We start from the raw sequence: 20221 nt of genomic DNA on the forward strand, positions 1-20221 counted from the left end.
GGAGGAATGTACCCTGCCTGAGGGGCATTTCACCTATTTGCCCCACACCCTGGGCCTGTGTCCTTCTGTACTGCACGGAACCTATGTCCTTCCCCCACCCCTCCCCCACATAATGAATCTCTTCTATCACACAATAACTCCTTGGTGGAAATAAGCACACAGCCTGGGGTACACTGGGCAGGAGGATGAGGCATGGGGGTCTCCTTCCCTCCTTCTGAAGCCCCATGGCGAGCCTGTCCCACTCCTTAAACTACCTGTATCTCCACACTCTCCCTGTACTCCATGAAGTCCCCTGAAGGGCAAAAGACAACTCTACTTGCCTTTCTAGAGGACATGGGCCTTGGCAGGGACCTGGGTGCAGCTCCTGCCAAAAGCACCCTGGGCATCAGCCCCAGGTAAGGGAGCACTCATGGACCAGCCCCAGGTAAGGGAGGGCTCATGGACCAGTCCAGGGATAAAACGGAACACGAGTTTTATATCCTGGTGGGCGGGGGGGGGGAAGGGGGCAGGTGTCAGCAGCGATGGAAATGTGAGGACACCAGGCCTGGAGCTTCAGTGACTTGGCCAAAGTCCCACGGCTGCCCTCGGTGTGCATTCAGGCTCTGGAACGTCACGGCTCATCACGTTTAACCTCCTGTTTCCATCTGGGTGATGAAAAGCTAAGGGGAGTTAACTCGCCACTGCAGCTCAATGTCAAAGCCAGCTTCAGGCAGAGAATGAAGGAGGGAGCGACTTGGGGGCTGGGTGAGCTGGATTTTGTTCCTGCTCTGCCACCACCATAAGCTGCCCCAGGTGTTACAACGCGGCTCTGTGCCTCCACTGCCTCCTCTGTAAAATGAATGGGTGTCCTCGCCTCTGTCCTCGCTCCCTCTCAAGACTGCTGGGGGAGGGATGACACGCTATGAAAGCGCTGAACCTGGACTCAGGATGCGGCGCGGGTGGAATGGGGGGAGAAATGCTCCCACGTGTGCACACACTCACCCATCCACACTTCGCCAAATTGTCCAGACCCGAGTTTCCTGACCAGCCTGAGAGACTGCCGGGGGATCTCCCATTCATCCTGGGCCCAGGGGTTCTGCAGGGCCGGGCTCACACAGGGCAGGGTCAGCCTCTGGCATAGACCATCCCCCTTCTCTGCATTAGGGAAGAAAAGACAGGGCTGGGGGTTACCAGAGCAGCCAGGCTCTACCTTGGGAGCTGTATCATTCCTAGCTGGCCCCCCACTCCCAGCCACGCCACCCCCCTGCATGGGTGTGTGCACACGCCTGCACATGCACACACACTCAACTATTTTTCTTCGTTTGCGCAAAGCAGGGCATGCTATCTCTAAAATCGACCTGCTCACTCTAAGACTGAAAATGCTTGCTACTCTCTAAGGGGTTCCCTGCTGAGCCGGGAGAGGGAATTAGGGCCACCAATTCCCGGTGCTCAGAGTTGCTACCTCCTTAGGTCTAACTTTGGGATAATCTTTCCATCCCCCAAGGTGGCACCAATGACTCACACAATTGGGAATCTCAGCGAGAGATCCAGGGGCTCTTGGCACAAGTCCCTGCCCCCATTGCACGCCCCCTCTTACTAGAATAGTGCTGCACCAGGGCCTGGAGCGAGGGGAAGGTGATCCGGGGGGAGATGTAGTAGCCCCCTTCATCCAGGGAGCGGATCTTATAGTGCTTGATCAGCTCCCCTTGGGTGGTGACGTCCTTCACAGACAGGGAGAAGGCACCTGGAGGGTTCATGAAGACACACACGAGAAGTAAGGCACAAAGACAAAAAACGGGACTGGGATTTGGGCCTCATTTTAAAGCTTTGAAAACAGTTCCCCAATTCTGTTCTTCATTATCACCACTCCCTCCACAAGCTTCCTTTCCCTGCATCTCAACCTCCACGCTTTTGGAAGCCTCCCCTGTAAGTTCCATCTGACTCTGACCTTGACATCCCCCCACTGTCCTGCAAAACTCAGCCAGGGAATCACAGAGCCCTGCGGCAGGCAGCACAGTTTCTCAGCAATCATGTAGGTCCCCACTTGGGCATCTGGTCACTCGGGGACCCTCTGTCATGGACTATTGAGAAATCTAGGCTTGTTGGAGTGACTAGGGGCTTTATTTTCTGGCTAAAGAGGGTATCTCTTACTCCTACAAGCAGATAGCCAGTCACAGCTGCAAGTACCCGTGTCCATGACGGACACCGTAATAAGCTACGCCCAGGGGCTCAGTTCAAAGTCATTTGCTGCCTGTTACATACACCTGTTATTTTGTCTTCTAGGTTAATGTTTTCCCGCAGGCAAGTGGTAGCAGATGTCAAGGGTTAAGGACAATTTAGGAGGTAAGAGTTTCCAAGTAAGAAACGCTTTTCCATGAACTTGATGTTTTTATAAAATGCGTCTGTCCAGCTACGTGGGTACCATGACCTCACCCCGCCCCTTACCCATTATTTGGGAGATGAGGACGCTGCTGGGGCCCAGCAGAGTTCGCGGCAGGCTGGGGGGCTCCCGGTTCCCCGAGTCCGCGCCTACCGCGAGCAGTACCACGCCTCCCCGCCAGGGGTCAGGCACGGACCCCTCGTTCTCCTTGTGGACGCTTGGTTTTCCGCGGTTATGTTTGACTTAAGGCTCTTTCCTCTCCTGTCAATTCCCCTGCCTCAACCCCCTTCCATCCTCCAGTTTCCCTCAGCCAATGTGCCTCTCTCATCACCTACTTGCAAAAGGACGCCCAGAGGCTTACGCCTTGCTGTTGCCACAGCCCCTCCACACCCCCACCCCAGCCTCAGCCCAGAGGCTGCAAACTGTCTCCCCGACCCTGCCTGGGTGCAGCTGTGCCCCCAGTCTCTAAGGAACCCGAGCCTGGCCTTAGGGAGTTCATTCATCAAGGGCTTTTCTCTCCATTTTGTAGGCTGCACTTGTGTCAGGTGCCTCGGGCGATGAGCCCAGGAGCCCGCTCTCCACGCAGTGACGCTTCCCAAGCTGGTGCTTTAGGCCCCTCGCTTGCCTGGCTGCTCTAAGGCCGTGTCCCTGATGGCTTCTGACAATTTGGTGTCCTTTGTAAAGACGACCTCAGATCCTATCAGCTCAGTTTCACAAAACCTGGATCCCCTGCCTCTGTGGTATGTCTGGACTGCCCTGGGCAGGCAGGGCCTGGCTCTGAGATGAAGATTTCTCAGCACTGAAGGACCACCTGCCTTTGAGCTGTGAAACTAGTCTGTCCTCACATAGACACAAGTAAACTGAGGCTTGAGAGGCTCAAGGACACCCCGGAGGCCACAAGGGGTAGAACTCACTCCCCTGCTTCCATCCCTGTCTTGCATTCACTGCTGTGGCTCCCAGAAGCAGAGGGGTCTTGCTTTGGAGTTGTGTGTGTGTGCATATGTACGTGTAAGGTGTGTACATGTGTTGCACACGTGTGCATTGCATCTGTGCATCTGTGCATATGTATATATGTGTGCATGTGTGTGTATATGTGCATGCGTGGACATGTGTATGTGTTTGCATGTGTATGTGCGCGCACATGCCTGTGTATGCACACGTGTGTATGTGTGCATTTGTGCATATGTGCATGTGTGTTCATGTGCGCATGTGTATGTGCGTGTGGTGGTGATGATGGTTGAACAGTCCTGCAGCCCTGGTCCCATCTGGCCTATTCCCAGCTTGGACTGGCTTCGTGGGGTGGACATGGACAGGAAAAGATGCCAGACTCATAGAGAACCCCTTCTTCCTCCACACCAGATTGGGCGGGGGGTGGGGAGGCTTTCACCTTAGCAATAGGCAATGGTTGAAATATCATTTCCAGGGTGACATGACATGATGTTTGGGATTTACTTCGAAAGAATAGGGGTGGAGCGGGGGATACAGATGAAACAAGACTGGCTCAGTTGATAATTGTTGAAGGTGGCTGTTGGGTACCAGGGGTTCCACTAAACTATTTTCTCTACTTCTGTGTATGTTTGAAATGTACTGGAACAACAATAAAACACTTATGTCATCTCCAGTGATTCCCAAATTGTTTCTTGTACAGAGGTGCTCTGCCACAAAAATGAAATAGTGACAATATCCAATATGAATATAAATATACAATGCATATATCTATCTGTATGTGTATGTATGTATATGCATTCATTGGCATATTCCAAGAAATCCTGCACAGAGCACCCCAGCTTTCCAATGCACCCTTCCTTCTCCCCAACCTGGTCCTGCCCCTTTGTGGGGCACCAAGGCCTCATGATGTCCCCAGAGAATCACAGGGTGCTATGACAGCTTTTCATACTCTGGGTTTCCACTCTGGCTGCTGTTCTTTAGCCACAGATGGAACCAATGGACAGCCCAAGGGTGCTCCCACCAGGTGACACCTCTGTCCATTCTCATTGCCCCAACCACAGGGAACCAGACTCATATTCCAGACACTCTCTCTCCCTTTCCTCCTCTGATGTCACTGTCACCATCTCCTCTCCAGTTAAAATTGGCTACAAGGCTGTAGCTCGTCCCTGTGGACAGCTTCCTGATGAGCAAAGCATTCTTCATACTGCATGGGAAGCCCCTGGGTCACCCTAGTTTGCCACGTTGTAGAGCTTGGGAAGCCTCTCAGCCTCTTAGATGATGTGGTCACTGGTGCTTTGGGCTCTGATGCTTACTGTTGGCCCCCAGCAAGTCACTTCCTGTTTCAGGGGCTCCCTTTCCTCATCTGTCAAGTGGATTAGTATCTTACAGATGAAAAGCTAGTGGCCAGTGAGCACCAGGGACCATAATAGGGTTCGGTGCAACACATGCATTAACGGCCCCAAACTGGAAACAACTCAATGCCCACAACATGAGAATGGCTAACTTGACTCTGGAACGGTCACACCCGGGATTCTGTATAGCAATGAACATGAACAGGCTCACCATCCTCAACCACATGAATGAATCTGTTACTGGTTGAATCATGTGCGCTCCCAATTCATATGTTAAAGTCCTAACCCTCGGTCCTGAGAATGTGGCTATATGTGGAGACAGAGCCTTTAAAGGGGTGATTAAGTTAAAATGAGGTCATATGGGTGGGCCCTAATCCAAATTGACAGGTGTCCTTACAAGAAGAGATTAGGACACAGACATGCATGGAGGGACGGCCACGTGAGGACACAGAGAAGACGGCCATCAGCAAGCCAAGGGGAGAGCTCTCGGGAGGAGCCAACGCTGCTGACACTTTGGTCTTGGACTTCCAGCCTCCAGAGCTGTGAGATAAAAAGCTTCTGTGGTGGAAGCCACCCAGTCTGTGCCACTTTGTTACGGCAGCCCAGGAAACTAACATAGAATCCCACAAACACTGCTGAGTGACAGGAGCAAGACACACAGAAACAAAAACAGTGATTCTATCTACATCAAGCTAAAAAAACAGACAAGACATGGTGGCGAAACCACAGAGAAGAGCAAGGAAGGATTTCCATCCAAGTCAGGACAGCAGGTAGCTCTTGAGGGTGGGGGTTGAATCAGGAAGGAGCCCAAGTGGGGGAGTGAGGGGGCTCCTGGTGGTCTGGGATGCTCTTTCTCTTGGCTGTGATTACACAGGGATTTGTTTATTATTACCCTATATGATTTAGAATTACACATTCATACTTCATGCAAGCTTTATATGTGTTTTATATTTTACACCAAAAAACATTAAGAAGGAAAGAAAGCTGAATGACAGAGAAAAAGAGAAAACCCCTGAGGGTGATGGCAGCTGTTTTGCTCAGTCAGTGGATTTGAACTCATGAGTGTCTAGACTGGCATGGGCTCCCCACAATCACCACCCTCTTCTCTTACATCACGGCACAGGCCACTTCCTAACATATGCTACCTGCAGCCTCTGGCTGAGATGATCTTGAAGGATTCTTTGAGCTCCCCCTAATCCTTGATTCCAAAGAGGCTGGTGGTTGAGGGCTCAGGGTTCCCCCTTCCCTGGCCCCCACTGGCCTCGGTGTTCCTGCTGACTGGGCAGCAGGGCCAGTCTGGCATGGGACCACCCCTGTCCACCCGGCTTCCTGTGCCCAGGTGGTTTCCAGCCTGGACAGGGAGGACTGTGTGGACAGCCCCCATGTCAACTCCCGGGCAGGGCCTGAATTGGGAGGGACACAAGCCCGGAAGCTGCTGGTTCTCCTGGCAGTCACCCCTTCCCCTCTCACTCCAGGGCCAGGCCTCTGGAGGGGCCTTCCCGGGAGGAGCAGGGCAAGGAAGGCACGCAAAGCCACCAAGCCTACCTTTGTTGGTTTCACTCTCTCTGATAAGAAAGGAGCCGGCCTTGTTGATTGGAGCAAGAAGCTGCCTCTCAGCCTCCTTCCGACCCAGTGATCTAAAGAACCACCTGGAAAACGGCAGGAACAGGTGAAACTCAGAGCGACCTTGCTCCTCAGAGTATTCCCACACAGCCTCCCTCCTGCACTGCCTGTCCCAAGAAATAAAAATCTAGCATTTCTGCTCCCGGTCGGCCCTGAGCTGCTGCTCCTCACACCGTGATGGAGTCAGTGCCCCGTGCCCCGCTGCCCTTCCAGTTCCACTTCCTGTCAGCCCTGGACTCACTGTTTTCCTAGAACGAAACAAGAACACTAATGGGTTGACCTTTGTTAATTTTGCTTTGGAAAAATGCCCCGATCACTCTCTCCAAAGCACAGCTGCGTATCACAGGCACGTGCCTCCTCCTTGCGGTCTGAGATCTGAATTAGGCAAACTGCGAGACTCTCTGAGCAGGGACCCCAGTATGTCCCCTTCAGTATGGGGTTGTTCTGTGCAGGACAGCCCCACGGTTCCCCACACTGTTCCACGAAAAGAAGCGGGGCCCACAGTGCCCAGAGAAGACTCGTTGCTGGGCCTCAGTCCTCAGGCAGAGCTAGTCCCTGTGAGCAGATTCATGGGGGCTCTGGCTGGCCGAGTCCGAAATTCCCAGTGCCATGGGGACATGGGGGAAGATGGGGGCTGGGGGATTAGAAGATTGGGATCTTGCTTTCGTGTTAATCAGTTCTGACCAAGGCCACCCACCTGGGAGCCCCCGAGGGCTGAGCCCTGAGTCCTGCCCATGGAGGCTGTAGGGGAGGGGTTGCTGGTCATAGAGCCTCCCTGGTAGCCTTCGAGGCCATCAGACACTGGGGACGGTTCCATCCAGGGGAGCCAGGAGAAGGACCGCTCTTGTTTAGCTGGGAAGAGCAGCTTGCTCAGTGTCACACAGCGGTCTGAATGTCGTCTGGAGCCAGCAGAGAGGCCTTTCCCAGCAGAGCTCATTTCCTGTCCCCTCTTTGCCAGTGCCTGCAGGCTCCCTGGTCAGTCCCATTCTGGCCCTGCCCTGCCTAACAGCCCAGGGAGCAGAAACAGTGACTGCATCTTGGCTCGAGGGGGTTCCCGTGCCCACCTACCTTTCCATTTCCAGGCTCTCCACTCGGGCCACAAAGTTGCTGGGCACATAGCCTTCTCTTCCTGTGACGAGTGACCTGGCCAGCCACCAGTCTCCAGTTCTAATGGGAGCAGGGGAAACAGAGATGAGATCATGGCCCCTGTAGGCCCATCACTGGGCAGCTCTCAGGCCTGCTCAAAGTCATCTCTCCCTGGAGGGCAGAGAATCCGCAGGGGTAGACAGTACGGCAGGCAGGAAGGGGCTTGTGCCCACTGCTCAGTGGTACAGTGGCTATCTGGGCAAGTTCTAGGGGGAAGAGCTTATCTACACAGCCTGACCAGCCAAGAGGGCACAAGGATCCAGCCAGCAGCCTTCCTCTTGATGAATGGGACGTGTTCAGAGCTTGGTGAGTGACTGGGGACAGGCTTGAGAAAAACACGGTTGGCGTGGACTGTATAGAATCAGCAGTCAGGACTTTCGTGAGCTTGGCTCAACGCCTTTGGAGAACTTCAAGAACCAAATCAGACCCTCAGAGCTCCACAGGACAAGCCTGGCCACTGAGAGAGAGCTGACTTAGAAGGAGTTTCTGAGAAGGACCTGGGAAATGAGCTAAAGTGGGACTGGTGTGTGTAATCAGTGTGGGCTCCTGTCTTGAAAAGGAGACAAACATGGACACAACTGGCTTAAATGCAAGGTTGTCATGGAACAGCCAGACCAGTCTGCATAAAGGACAAGGTCCGCATACCCAGAAGAGTCAGGAGGGCTGCATGGAGGTGGTGGCATGGAACGTGGACTTTGAAGGATGAGCAGGAGGTTGTGAATGGAAATTAATTCACCGGAAAGATTTTGGAGAGGAAGACAAAAGGGCCAAGTTCAAGAAAATGCTGGGGCCAGGGCTGGAGGCAGGGCAATGGACAAGACTTCCAGGGTCAGCCATGGAGAATGTGGTGGGTGGAGAAAGGAGAGATGTGGGGGAGGGGGGTCCTGCAGGGACAGGGGATGGTGTCCTGGAACCTCACCCCTTCAGGACCTGTAGCTTCTCCCCCTTCAGCATCTGCAGGTCCCGATCATTCATAGCGGTGTAGTCATACAGAGCCACCACGAAATGCTTGTCTAAAATGGACAAGGGAGAGATGACCACCTCTCAGGCCCACAAGCGGGAAGGTGGGGCAGGGGTGAGCCTGGCTACCAAGGAGGACAGGCTTCTGCTTGCCCATGATGGAAATGATGTTCTCACCCAACACAGGCCCCCACCCCCAGCCCTGTGACCCCACCAGGGATGGGCTGCCCCCCAGAGCCCATCCTGTCCTCCTTTCTGGACCCACTAAGAAGCCCTATGACCTGGACAAGGCATGTGTGAGGAAGCTGATGGCCAGAGGTCAGCCACAGGGAGGCAGCCACTGCCGGGCTGCTGGTGGCCTCAGGCCCACATTCGGACATAGTGCTGGGAGCCCTCATCTTCTTATTCTACACCTGCCCTCGGAGGCCCGTAAGCCTCCTCTCATCCTTTTCCTCCTCTGCCCCGCCTGCCTCTATCCCCAATAGGGGTGGTCTTGCCACGTGGCAGCTGGAGCCCTGGCCTCTCCACTGTCTGTGCCCAGAGCCCCAGCCACACTGTCTGTGGCTGCCAGTGACCCTGCCGGGCCCCCCACCTTGCTGGCCGGCCCTGGATGGAAGGCAGGAAGAGGGCTCAGGAGCTTGGAGCACCATCTTCAAGTGAGCCCTGCTGTGACGCAGGCTCTCTGCACAGCTCTGGGAGCCACAGGACCCACCTGGTGAAGGTCACCTGGAGAGCACTTAGCTTCCCCGGGTGGGGTGGCTCCGCTCTGTCACTGAGCTGAGTGTTGTGACCTTGGGCTGGTCACCTCTTCTCAGCAGGAAAGCGAGGGTCAGAATGGTTGACAGTGGTTCCCTGAAGTTTTAAGATTCAGTTTCTGCTCACAAGTGTGACAGATTCTGAGCTTTTCCAGGGAAGGCGTCACATCTACCTGTTGTCACCCCTTTGCCATTCCTGGGACAGAGCTGGGCTCTGTGTGCTGAATGCCCAGTACACATGATATGAGCAGGTTAATGGGTGGGGCCCGGCTGGCCGAGGCATCCCTTCGCCATGCTGTGTGGACATGGATGATGAGGAGGCTGCGGGAAGTCACTTTGAACGAGGCCACCCTCTTGGGAGTCCCCAGGGGTGGAGCCTCTGGCCCAGAAAGGCCGAGCTCATTCCCTACAGTACCCAGCAGGCCAGCCCACCAGAGCAGAAGTGGAGTCTAGGGGCCACGCACAGTGGCTCACGCCTGTAATCCCAGCACTTTGAGAGGCTGAGGCGGGCGGATCACCTGAGGTCAGGAGTTCAAGACCAATCTGGCCAACATGGTGAAACCCCCTCACTACTAAAAATATAAAGATTAGCCCGGTGTGGTTGTGTGCACCTGTAATCCCAGCTACTTGGGAGGCTGAGGCAGGAGAATCACTTGAACCCGGGAGGTGGAGGTTGCAGTGAGCCGAGGTTGGGTCACTGCACTCCAGCCTGGGTGACAAGAGCGAGACTCTGTCTCAAAAATAAAGAAGTGGAATGTGGGGACCAGGGAGGGGGCGTGGGTGGTTAGGTGGTCAGCAGCGGGACTCTCGAAGTGGCTGGGAGCGGGAAACAAGAAGGTGCCCTCCACACAGAGCGGACTGGGGCTGGAGGCGAGGGCCTGGAGCCACTGGCCCAGCCCTTTACGTTTGAGAGTTAGCATATTTGAAAACTTGGGTTTGATGATGCTTTGTGTCTTCCCTGGGACTCTTGTTTTTGTTCTTGTTTAGTTTGTAAAGTCTTTCATTTTTTAAAAGTCCCGCCCAGGCTCAGGCATACTGAAGAAACTTGTTCTTGGTTCCTGAAGAGACCCCCCAAGAGGCACAGAGCCGGGGCCTCTCTCAGCTTCCCTGTTTTCTCTTCTCCAGCCCTCAAGCTGCTCCTGACTCAACCTTTTTCCACCTCCATAAAGCTGCGACCTAGGGGAGAGGGCTGTGGAGCCTCAGCTTCCCAAACCACCCTTCTTACCTTCATCCAGGTGTTCATCGGGCGGTGGAGGAGTAAGGTGGTTGAAGACAACCTTGGGTAGAAAACACACGCTTGAGTTATTTCAGTCCCTGCTGCGTGGGTGGGGCCTGGGGGTTGAGACTGCTGAGCCGGGCAGCCAGGGTATCTCCAGGGACCTACTGTAGGAGGAGAGGCAGCTGCCTGTGAGGGCTGCTCAGGGACATTCTGTACCCAGGGACCAGCACCACCCTCAGACAGACCCCCGCCCTCTGCTGCCTTTGCCCTGACCGCACTGGGGGATGCTCCAATGTGGATAAGAGGCAGCTGTGGACAATGAGGGAAAGCCCAACCACTTAGGCTTAACATCGTGGCTCTACCATTACAAGATCAAACTGCAAACGGGTATTTGTTGACAAGAAAAAATATTTAAAAAGCATATTTCCCCAAAACTCAACAAACATATTTGTAGGTATATATCCTGTAGAGAAACTTCTGTGTATGTATACCAGGGAATGCGTACAAGAGTGCTCCTAGCAAAAATCATAATACATAAACAATTTTTTTTTGAGATGGAGTCTCGCTCTGTTGCCCAGGCTGGAGTGCAGTGGCGTAATCTCGGATCACTGCAACCTCCGCCTCCTCAGTTCAAGCAATTCTCGTGCCTCAGCCTCCCAAGTAGCTGGGATTACAGGTGCCCGCCATCACGCCCAGCTAATTTTTGTATTTTTAGTAGAGACAGGTTTTCGCCATGTTGGCCAGGCTGATCTTGAACTCCTGGCCTCAAGTGATCCGCCCACCTCGGCCTCCCAAAGTGCTGGGATTACAGGCGTGAGCCATCATGCCCGACCAATACATAAACAATTTTAAAACGTGGAACTAACCCTCATGACAGAAGAATAAACAAATTACAGTATACTCATGCAATAAAATTAATGAGCTATAGCCACATGCATCAACGTCGATACATTTCACATGCGTAACACGGAGCCACAACCCTAGTCTCAGAAGCATATGCGCTGTTTGATGTAGTTGATTTAAAGTTTACAACATGAATAATGAAACTAAATATTGTTTAGAGGTAATACATATGTGATAATATTAAAAAGCAAAGCTAAGGAATGATAAACAGATTCTGGGTATTGGGGCCTGCGGTGAAGTGTACAAACAGGGGAGGGAGGAGGGAGATGCAAAGGAACGAGTCTCTTTCTGTGTCTGAAGTTGGGAGGTGGCTATACAAGTGTGCGTTTTGGTGTATTCTTTCAACCTGACATATGTTATAAATATTCTTTTCTTAATTCCATATTTATTGAACACAATTTTGAAGTAGCATTTTGCAAAAATGATATGCATGTATGTTTCTCTTAAAAATAGGAACACATGAAATAAAGAACACACAGAAGAAGGGTCTCGAGGCAACTCTGGTGACTCTACATAGTGGAAAAATGAGTAATTATAATTTTTTCCATATACGTATTATGTGACTCTTTTAAGTGAAAAAAATTCCAGGTGCTACTACTTATTATCATATAATTTTGGGGAAATTACTCAATCAGTCTAAGTCCGAGTTTCCCCATTTGATCAATTATTTATTCAATAAACATCTTGTGGTTGTGTGCTGAGACCGGCACTAAACTGGGACACAGATAGGTAAGATGCCTGGGTTCATCTAGGAAGTGGGATTAGTAATCCCCATCTCCCCATCAGGTCCCTGTTAGGATAAAGAGATGACCACGTGGACATGTGGACAGCACAGGAGAGGGGGTCGCGGCAAGGCTCCCAACTGCCCCAAACCAAAAGGGGGTCACTGGTCAAGGAGTGGGGGGAACACAAAGAATCATCTAAAAATGTATCTTCAGGCCCAGCACGGATGCTCAAACCTGTAATCCCACCACTTTGGGAGGCCAAGGCAGGTGGATCACCTGAGGTCAGGAGTTCGAGACCAATCTAGCCAACATGGTGAAACTCTGTCTCTATAAAAATACAAAAATTAGCCAGGTGTGGTGGCATGTGTGCCTGTAATTCCAGCTACTCAGGAGGCTGAGGCACGAGAATCACTTGAATCCAGGAGGCAGAGGTTGCAGTGAGCCAAGGTCCCACCACTGCACTCCAACCTGGGCAGCAGAGCGAGACTCTGTCTCAAAAAAAAAAAAAAATGCATCTTCAGACATGCTGTAGCCATCAAAAGGAGCTAACTGTTTTATAAACAAATCAAACTGCATGACTACGAAAATGCATTCCCCAGCAACAAGACCTTTTCACTTGAAATTTCACTTTTTTTTTTCCTTTGGAAAGTTTTCCTTATTTAAAATGCCCATGGGATTCCAGGAAAACTTGAGAGCCTGCTCAGGAGGTGAGCACCCTCCTGTTTCATGATGCTTATCCCAGGAAAGCAGGCTCTTTGGAATGCCAGCAGCAATGCCACATAGGTGACAAGGGTCTCCAGGAGCTGCTGGGGAGAAGAGAGGTAGTAGCTGCAGCTAGATACCCGGATCCTTCCTTATGACACCCTCTCCCCAAGCTGACCTTTCTACATTTCTTTTTCTTTTCAAGGCTGCCCTCTAGAAATGAGCTCTGGCTAAAAATTATTGGAAGCTAACCAGGCCGGGTCCTGTGCGTGTTATATTGCATGGCACACCTGCTTATACGTTGCAGATCGTTACATCCCTATCAGGAAGGTACTTTTGCTATACCCATTTTACAAATGTGGACATTAAGGCATAGGAGAAGTAAGTAACCTGCTCTTGGTGGGGGTGGGCAATCACTCACCAGGGGCGGCAGTGGCGGGGCGTCCTTGTCTTGGGCGCTGACCTTCAGGGGGCTCCATTGGCCCTTGTCCTTCTCCTTGATCGGCTTTTCCTTGTCCAGCTTTTTGCTGCTTGCCAGCCCCATCCTGTCGGAGACACACAGCAGACAGAGGACGTGAGAGAGCGGGGCCTCAGATTCTCTGCACAGAGGGGATCCCTGGCCCCTTCCGGGAGGCTGGTTAGAAAGGTGGGGTGGAAGTGGGTGCAGCAAAGACCTCAAAGTCAGAATGTGGGTAGAAGCGGGTGGGTGAGCTAAATGGGTGTCCATCTTTTTTCGGGGGCCCATACAGCAGAAAGCAGTGCATTTAGGACACAGAAATCCTCTGGCTGGAGATAACCGCCAGAAACCGCTGGGGTGGATCCCGGTCCTCAGGTGACAGGAGCCTGCGTGGGAGGCCACGTGGTGTTCTAGAAAGAGCCCACCAATGTGTCTGGGGCTCTGCATTTAGTCTTCAGTTTGTCGCTGGCTGTGTCACTTGGGAAAGTGACATTTTCTCTCCGACCCATTAGCTCTTTGGTAAACAGCAGGGGCTTTGTTAGAAGATGACTAACGTTCTCTCCCTCTCAGATTTTTGGGTGAGACACTATGTACATTTAGGACAGATTGATAGCACAGGCATCGAGGCCCAGCTGCGGCCTCACAGTAATATCAGGGGTCTCCTTAAAGGGGGGAAGATGTGGTCAGGTTTTTTTCTTTGGTAAAGAATTTTAGGATGGCAGATGTGGGACAGGCCCTTTTGACACCATCAACACCACCATGTTGTCACCATCCTCATTCCAGGGGCTGCTATTTATATGTTAAGGAGCTTGCTCAGGGTCAAGCAACTGGCCCGTGAGAGCCAGCTCTGGAGTCCAGTCTGACCTGAGACCACTGCACTCCTGCACTTTCATCGGGCTCTTCCCCGAGATGCAGACATCATAGAGAGGAAGCACCCAAGTCCCCACGCGTGTCAGAAGGGCGTGTTGTTAGTGGTGATTTCCTTTGGACGTACACACCATATTTCATCAATTCTAAGATGGACCTTTTTTCACTTTTCAATATGTCTGAACTGGGAGGTGTCTCACAATGGAGGATGCTTTGCAGTATAATTAGTAGCAGCATTTTTTTTCTCTTTTAGTGATACATAAGTAAATGTTAGCCTTCCTATCAGTGGCGTCTTCGATTAAGTGAAACACAGTCATGCATTTCTTCCAGAGAGCTGAAAGCACATTCCTCATGTCATTGCTCCTCAAACCCACCGTGAAAAAGAAAACACTATAACAAATTTCGATATAGGACAGCAAGCCACAGAAGCGAAAAATTCACAAGTATGTTTTTTTAAGTATGCCTTGCATACAGAACACATAATAATTCACAGTTTTAAAGAACAACACTTTTTATATCTAATTATTTCTTTATGTGAGCTCAGATCAGCTTTACCACTAAGTGAATTATAGTGCCAGGGTTACAAGTATCACTTCAGTTTTCAGAGATTTAGGGTTTCGGAAGTTTGGATAAGAGATTATGGGTTTGGCTGGGCATGGTGGCTCACACCTGTAATCCCAGCACTTTGGAAGGCCGAGGCGGGCAGATCCCTTGAGGTCAGGAGTTCGAGACCAGCCTGGCTAACACAGTGAATCCCCATCTCTAGTAAAAATACAAAAATTAGCCAGGTGTGGTGGTGCAGGCCTGTAATCCCAGCTACTCAGGAGGCTGAGGCAAAAGAATCACTTGAACCCAGGAGGCGGAGGTTGTAGTGAGCCAAGATCATGCCATTGCACTCTAGCCTGGGCAACAGAGTGAGACTCCATCTCAAAAAAAAAAAAAAAAAAAAAAAAAAGAGAGACGATGGGTTTGTATTGCGGATGGCTACTGAATTTTAGCAGGTGCCTATACAATATCTATCAATATGATACATGTTCACCTTTAATTTGTCAATGTAATAAATTATGTTGGTAAATTTTCTGTTATTGAAACATCTGTACATTCCTGGAAAAATACTATTTGATTACAGCATATTAGTCTATTTGGCACATGGATGGATTCTTATTTGCTAATTATTTTGTTTTATTTTATTTTGTTTTGAGACAGTGTCTCACTCTGTTGCCTACGCTGGAGTCCCATGACCTAATCTTGGCTCACTGCAACCTCTGCCTCCCAGGCTAAGGTGATCCTCCCACCTCAGCCTCTCGAGTAGCTGGGATGACAGGCATGTGCTACCATGCCCTACTAAATTTTTAATTTTTTGGTAGAGACAGGGTTTTGCCATGTCATGCAGGCTGGTCTCAAACTCCAGAGCTCAAGTGACCTGCCCACCTCAGCCTCCCAAAGTACTGGGATTGCAGGTGTCAGCCATCACACTCGGCCCTATTTGCTAATATTTTATTTAGAATGAGAATCTATATTCCCAAGGGAGATTTGTCTATGAGGCATTAGCATTAAGGTGCACTGGCTTTGTAACAGATATTGAGGAGCTCTCTTTTTTTTTTCCTATCGTCTTGAGTGGTTTCATAACAGTGGGGTTATCTGTTCTTCACAGGCTAAATAGAACTCAATTGTGAAGCCATCTGTGTCTGGGGCCCTTTTAAATAGTAAATCTTTAAAGGCATTTCCAATTTCTTCTATAGGAATGATCTATTCCCATTTTTTCTCCTCTTTGTGCCATTTTGATGATTTATATGGTTTATAGATCTTTAATTTCATCTACGTTTTTCAATCTGTTGCCATAGTTTTATGTAGCATTGTCTTGTAATTATTATACTCTGTTCTCTTTTTTGATTGTGGTGTTTTTCTTGTTCCTAATATAAATTGAATGTTCTTTTAATTAAAATTATAATTTGTAATTGGATAAAATCATCTGAAGCTTTACATGACTAAATTAAGTCTTAACGTAGCTTTATAATTATGAAATAGAAGATTGTAATCAAAACCACATGAAATTGGAATAATAAAAGTAGACAACAATCATCAGAGCAGAATAAAAAACATACAAACAGATTTTGGTAAATACAGGAATCGCATGTGTGAAAAAGATAGCATTTTAATTCAGTAGAAAATGGATAGTTTATTTTAATAAATGGCATTAGGAAAATGACTATTTACCTTAAGGAAAATACAAATGAACCCCTACCTCACATGATATTAAAAAATAAATTCTAGGTGTATGACTGAAAAAAATAAAAAACAAAAATGTAATTAAAAGAAATGTAAGAAACTGTGTATATAACCCAGAGTTTGGAGACAACTACTAACAAAGATAAAATAGCCAGAAGCGAAGAGAGAACAAAAAAAGTACAAATTCATAAACATTAAAAATATTAGATGGTATAAGAAACTACTCATGAGGTTCGTAGATAAGCAATAGATTGGGTAAGAGATTGCAAAGCATCAGATAAATGTCTATTCATAATATATACAAAGCTCATAAAATTTTGCAAGAAGTATATTGCAGCATATAATTCATTCAATAGAAAAATGTGTAAAGATAAGAAATAGGAAGTTAGTGCAACACAAACCCAAATAGTAAAGTGTTTATTATGATTATTGTTTCATTTGTTCCTTCACACTCCATTTCTAGGATTAATCTTCCATGAGGGCTGGAATCTTTGTTTTATTCATTGCTGAATCCAAATTGCTAAGCCAATGTCTGGCACAGAGTGTGGGCTTAATAAATATTTATTAGACAAAACATGAAATATTATTGGAAGAAGGAATCTTTTAAATTCTTTTAAAGGGCAATCTTTTAAATTCTGTTAAAATAAAAAAGCACACACACCTTTTGATTTTCAGTCCCACTCTGGACTATCTAAGGTTAATAAAACATCATTATATAGACATATGTGAGAGATGAAAATGTTTGTTGTAGTAATAGTTGGAAAAACAATCCCCTCCCCCCAAAAAAAATCCCAAACAGAAAACAACAATGTAACTGCACAGCAATTAAAGACTTGTTGAATAAATCTACACTCTATAAATCTCTTATACAACTACTAAAAAAAATGTGCTGGATCTTCACCAGTGAGGTCAAGAGGAATTTCGGTACCATGCTGTTACATGAGAAAAGTAAGACCCAAAGAGGTGCATGAGGGAATCCCATATTTGCAAACACCAAATGAAAAGAAACCTCTATTCAGGCGTGTAGATATGTTTGCATATTACACAGAAAGAGGCTGGGGAGGATGAACACCAAGTTGTTTACTGTGGTTATTGTTAGAGGAAGGGAGAGTACAAAACAGAGGTGTGGTGTAAGGCAAAACAAAACAAAACAAAACAAAAAAAACCAGCGGACTTAAAAAACGGTGTGTGTGCTAATGCAAAGCAGTGCCCCCCAAAGTATTTTCTAAATGGATTTTGGATTATAAGACTTCATGTGACTTTGACTTTCTTTCTTTTAATTGTATATATTTCTTAAATTCTTTAATACTAAGCATATATTATTGATACAAGCAGAAAAATAAAAGGAGGATTTGAGTGATTTGCTCGGCAACAGAGGGGCATAAGGCCTGGAACCAGGGCCAGCCTGCAGTTCTTGACAATGACCGTTAAGTGGCCAGCCAGGGCTGCCTGAACCTCAGGCCTTTCGTGGCCTCTCTCAGCCTCCCTGACTCAATGAAGGGCCAGTGGTCAGCAGCTCCTAGTGTATTCCCCAGACTTGGACTCATACTTCCGCATCTGCCCAGGTGACCAGCCCTCTTGTCTTTCTTATTCCGGCCAGCCATATTGCCATTGACTTTAAGCTTCCTGGCAAACACCTGTGTCCACTGAGACAACATAATTGAACATTGGTTGTTCAATTTATTGAACAAAGAACCGGACAGAAAGTGAAATTCCTAAGATTAAATGACGCACTACTTACACTTCTGTCCTTTGACTCCTTAGCAGTGTGTGTGCAGATGATTTTCCATGGCTCTCATGAGTACCTCAGGTCTCTATGGGTCCCCCTACTCCAGTGGCTTTGACTGGAGACCTGGGTTACTCAAGAGGCCATGGGACAACCAGGGCTGTCACTGGTGATCGGGCTGCACCCAGCAGTTTTAGGTTGGGTGAAGCCAGGAAGTGCAGAAGTCCAGACAGAGGCAAAACGCATCACACACTGGCTGGGGCTCCAGATGGCTTTGCTGCATTGTGGGAAGGGTGTGAGTCTGTGTATGTTTGTGAGAGAGTGGGAGAGGAAGCATACACACTTATGTGCACCTGTGTGTGTCTGAGAGCGAGAGCATGCGTGTGAATACACACGTGTGTATGTGCTTGAATATGTGTGTGTATATATGTGTGTGTGTGTCTATGTGTGCACATGTATATGCATGTGTGAGAGAGCATGCATGTGCACCGTGTGCATATGTGTCTAGTCGGGGGGAGTTAGCAAGAGGAGGGGAAGTGGGAAAGGGGAGTTGTTTGTTTATTTGAAACCAGCTAGGCCCTCTAATGCAGACTTTCACCAGAGCAGGGCAGTCAATGTTTGCCTTGGGAGATGCTCAAAGCCTGAAACACAGCTTCAGTCAAACAAGGGGTGTGGTGGAGGCAACAACTAAAAATAGAGAAACTAGAAACTCCTTATTTGCACTTGGCCAGCATGTCATGGTTGAAAAGCACTTGACAGATAACGAGTTTTTCTTTTTTTCTAATTCATGATGGCCTTGATAAATTGGTTACAGTTATCCTCATTTTACCACTGAAGGAGGCGAGGCGAGGTGGCTTGCTAAGGTCATGCTGAAGGTGGCAGAGCTGGCAGCTGGAGGGTGTTACTGTCTCCAGGGCTGCTTGAGCCCTCTGCACAAAACAGGTGCACCTGTGGCCCTGCCTGAGGCTCTATGTCCCTTGGAGGGGACAGTTCAGATTCCCTATCATCTCCCCTGTGGCAAAATAGTTTTTCTATTTTGTATCTGGAAGCCTTGCCATGTTATGCGCTGGAAGCTTTGCCTTTCTGATTTGACCTGCCAGACATAGGTGGGTAGCATCCAGGTAGAACAGGGGTACCTACTGGCAAAGCTGGGACTCACCCTGGGTGTCGCGATCACAATGCCATGCTAGCTGCCGGCGTGAGATCCCATATGGAGCATCTCACCAACGTCCAGAATTCCAAATTCTCCCAGTACAAACCACCAATGCTATACTCATCTTGTAAATGAAGAAAGTACAGTGATTGGCCTATGGCTCTGAATTAAAGAAGGGGCCAAAGAATTTGAGTTAAAATTCATGTTTCGTGTCTCAACTCAGGACAACACCACTGAAATGAGGCTTCCTCACCTTTGCGCTAATACTGACCTCTCCACATGTGAACCTGAAACAGCCCCAATAACAGTTCTTAGCACCGAGGTTCTTCTATTCATTCAGCCACAGACATTCAGTTGCTGTCAACCATGAACTATGTCAGGCATAGCGGAAGGTACAGGCATGAAACAAGGACAGAGCCTGCTCTCACAGGAAAATAAGGAGGAAAGGCATGCACCCGATTCCATCAGTTCAGAGTGGGCACGATTCTGTACCAAAGAGAGGCCTGGATAAAGTGTTTTGTGAGCTCAGCAAAAAGAAATTACTTCCACCTGGGAGAAAACGCTAGCCAGACCTGCGAAGGATGGCTACAATAGATTTTTTTAGATGAAAACTATTTTTTATGAAACCTTCCAAAATATACTAAAGTCAAGAATATTGGCCAGGCACAGTGGTTCATGCCTGTAATCGCAGCACTCGCGAGGTTGAGGTGGGAGATCATTTGAGGTCAGGGGTTTGAGACCAACCTGGCCAACATGGTGAAACCCCGTCTCTACCACAAATACAAAAATTAGCCAGGCACGTGCCTATAAAAATTAGCTAGGCGCATGCCTGTAATCCCAGCTACTTGGGAGGTTGAGGTGGGAGAATCGCTTGAACCCAGGAGGTGGAGGTTGCAGTGAGCCAAGATCCTGCCACTGCACTCCAGCCTAGTTGACAGAGTGAGACTGTCTCAAAAAATAAATAAAATAATAATAATAATAATAACAAAACTCTTCTACACTCATCACCCAGATTCAATAAATATCTTTAAAATTGTTTTCTGGGTTGAAGTATTTTACATCATATCGTTTTGTTTCCTCTAAATGAATGAAACTTG

The 20221-nt window shown here is 48.8% G+C and overlaps 1 protein-coding gene across 4 annotated transcripts in view; it reads right to left on the reverse strand.

The window, feature by feature from the left end:
* BLK (BLK proto-oncogene, Src family tyrosine kinase) overlaps nt 1–20221 on the reverse strand; it is a 70852-nt gene that overhangs the window by 8184 nt on the left and 42447 nt on the right. For all 4 annotated transcript variants that reach the window (XM_031014147.3, XM_031014146.3, XM_055349055.2 and 1 more), the window contains exons 2-8: nt 13114–13237; nt 10369–10420; nt 8348–8441; nt 7351–7449; nt 6205–6308; nt 1577–1723; nt 982–1134 (exon numbers count right to left, since the gene is read on the reverse strand). In XM_031014147.3, the coding sequence (XP_030870007.2) occupies nt 982–1134; nt 1577–1723; nt 6205–6308; nt 7351–7449; nt 8348–8441; nt 10369–10420; nt 13114–13236 (772 nt within the window). In that variant the 5' untranslated portion in view covers nt 13237. The remainder of the gene's footprint in view (nt 1–981; nt 1135–1576; nt 1724–6204; nt 6309–7350; nt 7450–8347; nt 8442–10368; nt 10421–13113; nt 13238–20221) is intronic.

Source organism: Gorilla gorilla, chromosome 7 (assembly GCF_029281585.2).
Source record: "Gorilla gorilla gorilla isolate KB3781 chromosome 7, NHGRI_mGorGor1-v2.1_pri, whole genome shotgun sequence".
Classification (NCBI taxonomy): Eukaryota; Metazoa; Chordata; class Mammalia; order Primates; family Hominidae; genus Gorilla; species Gorilla gorilla.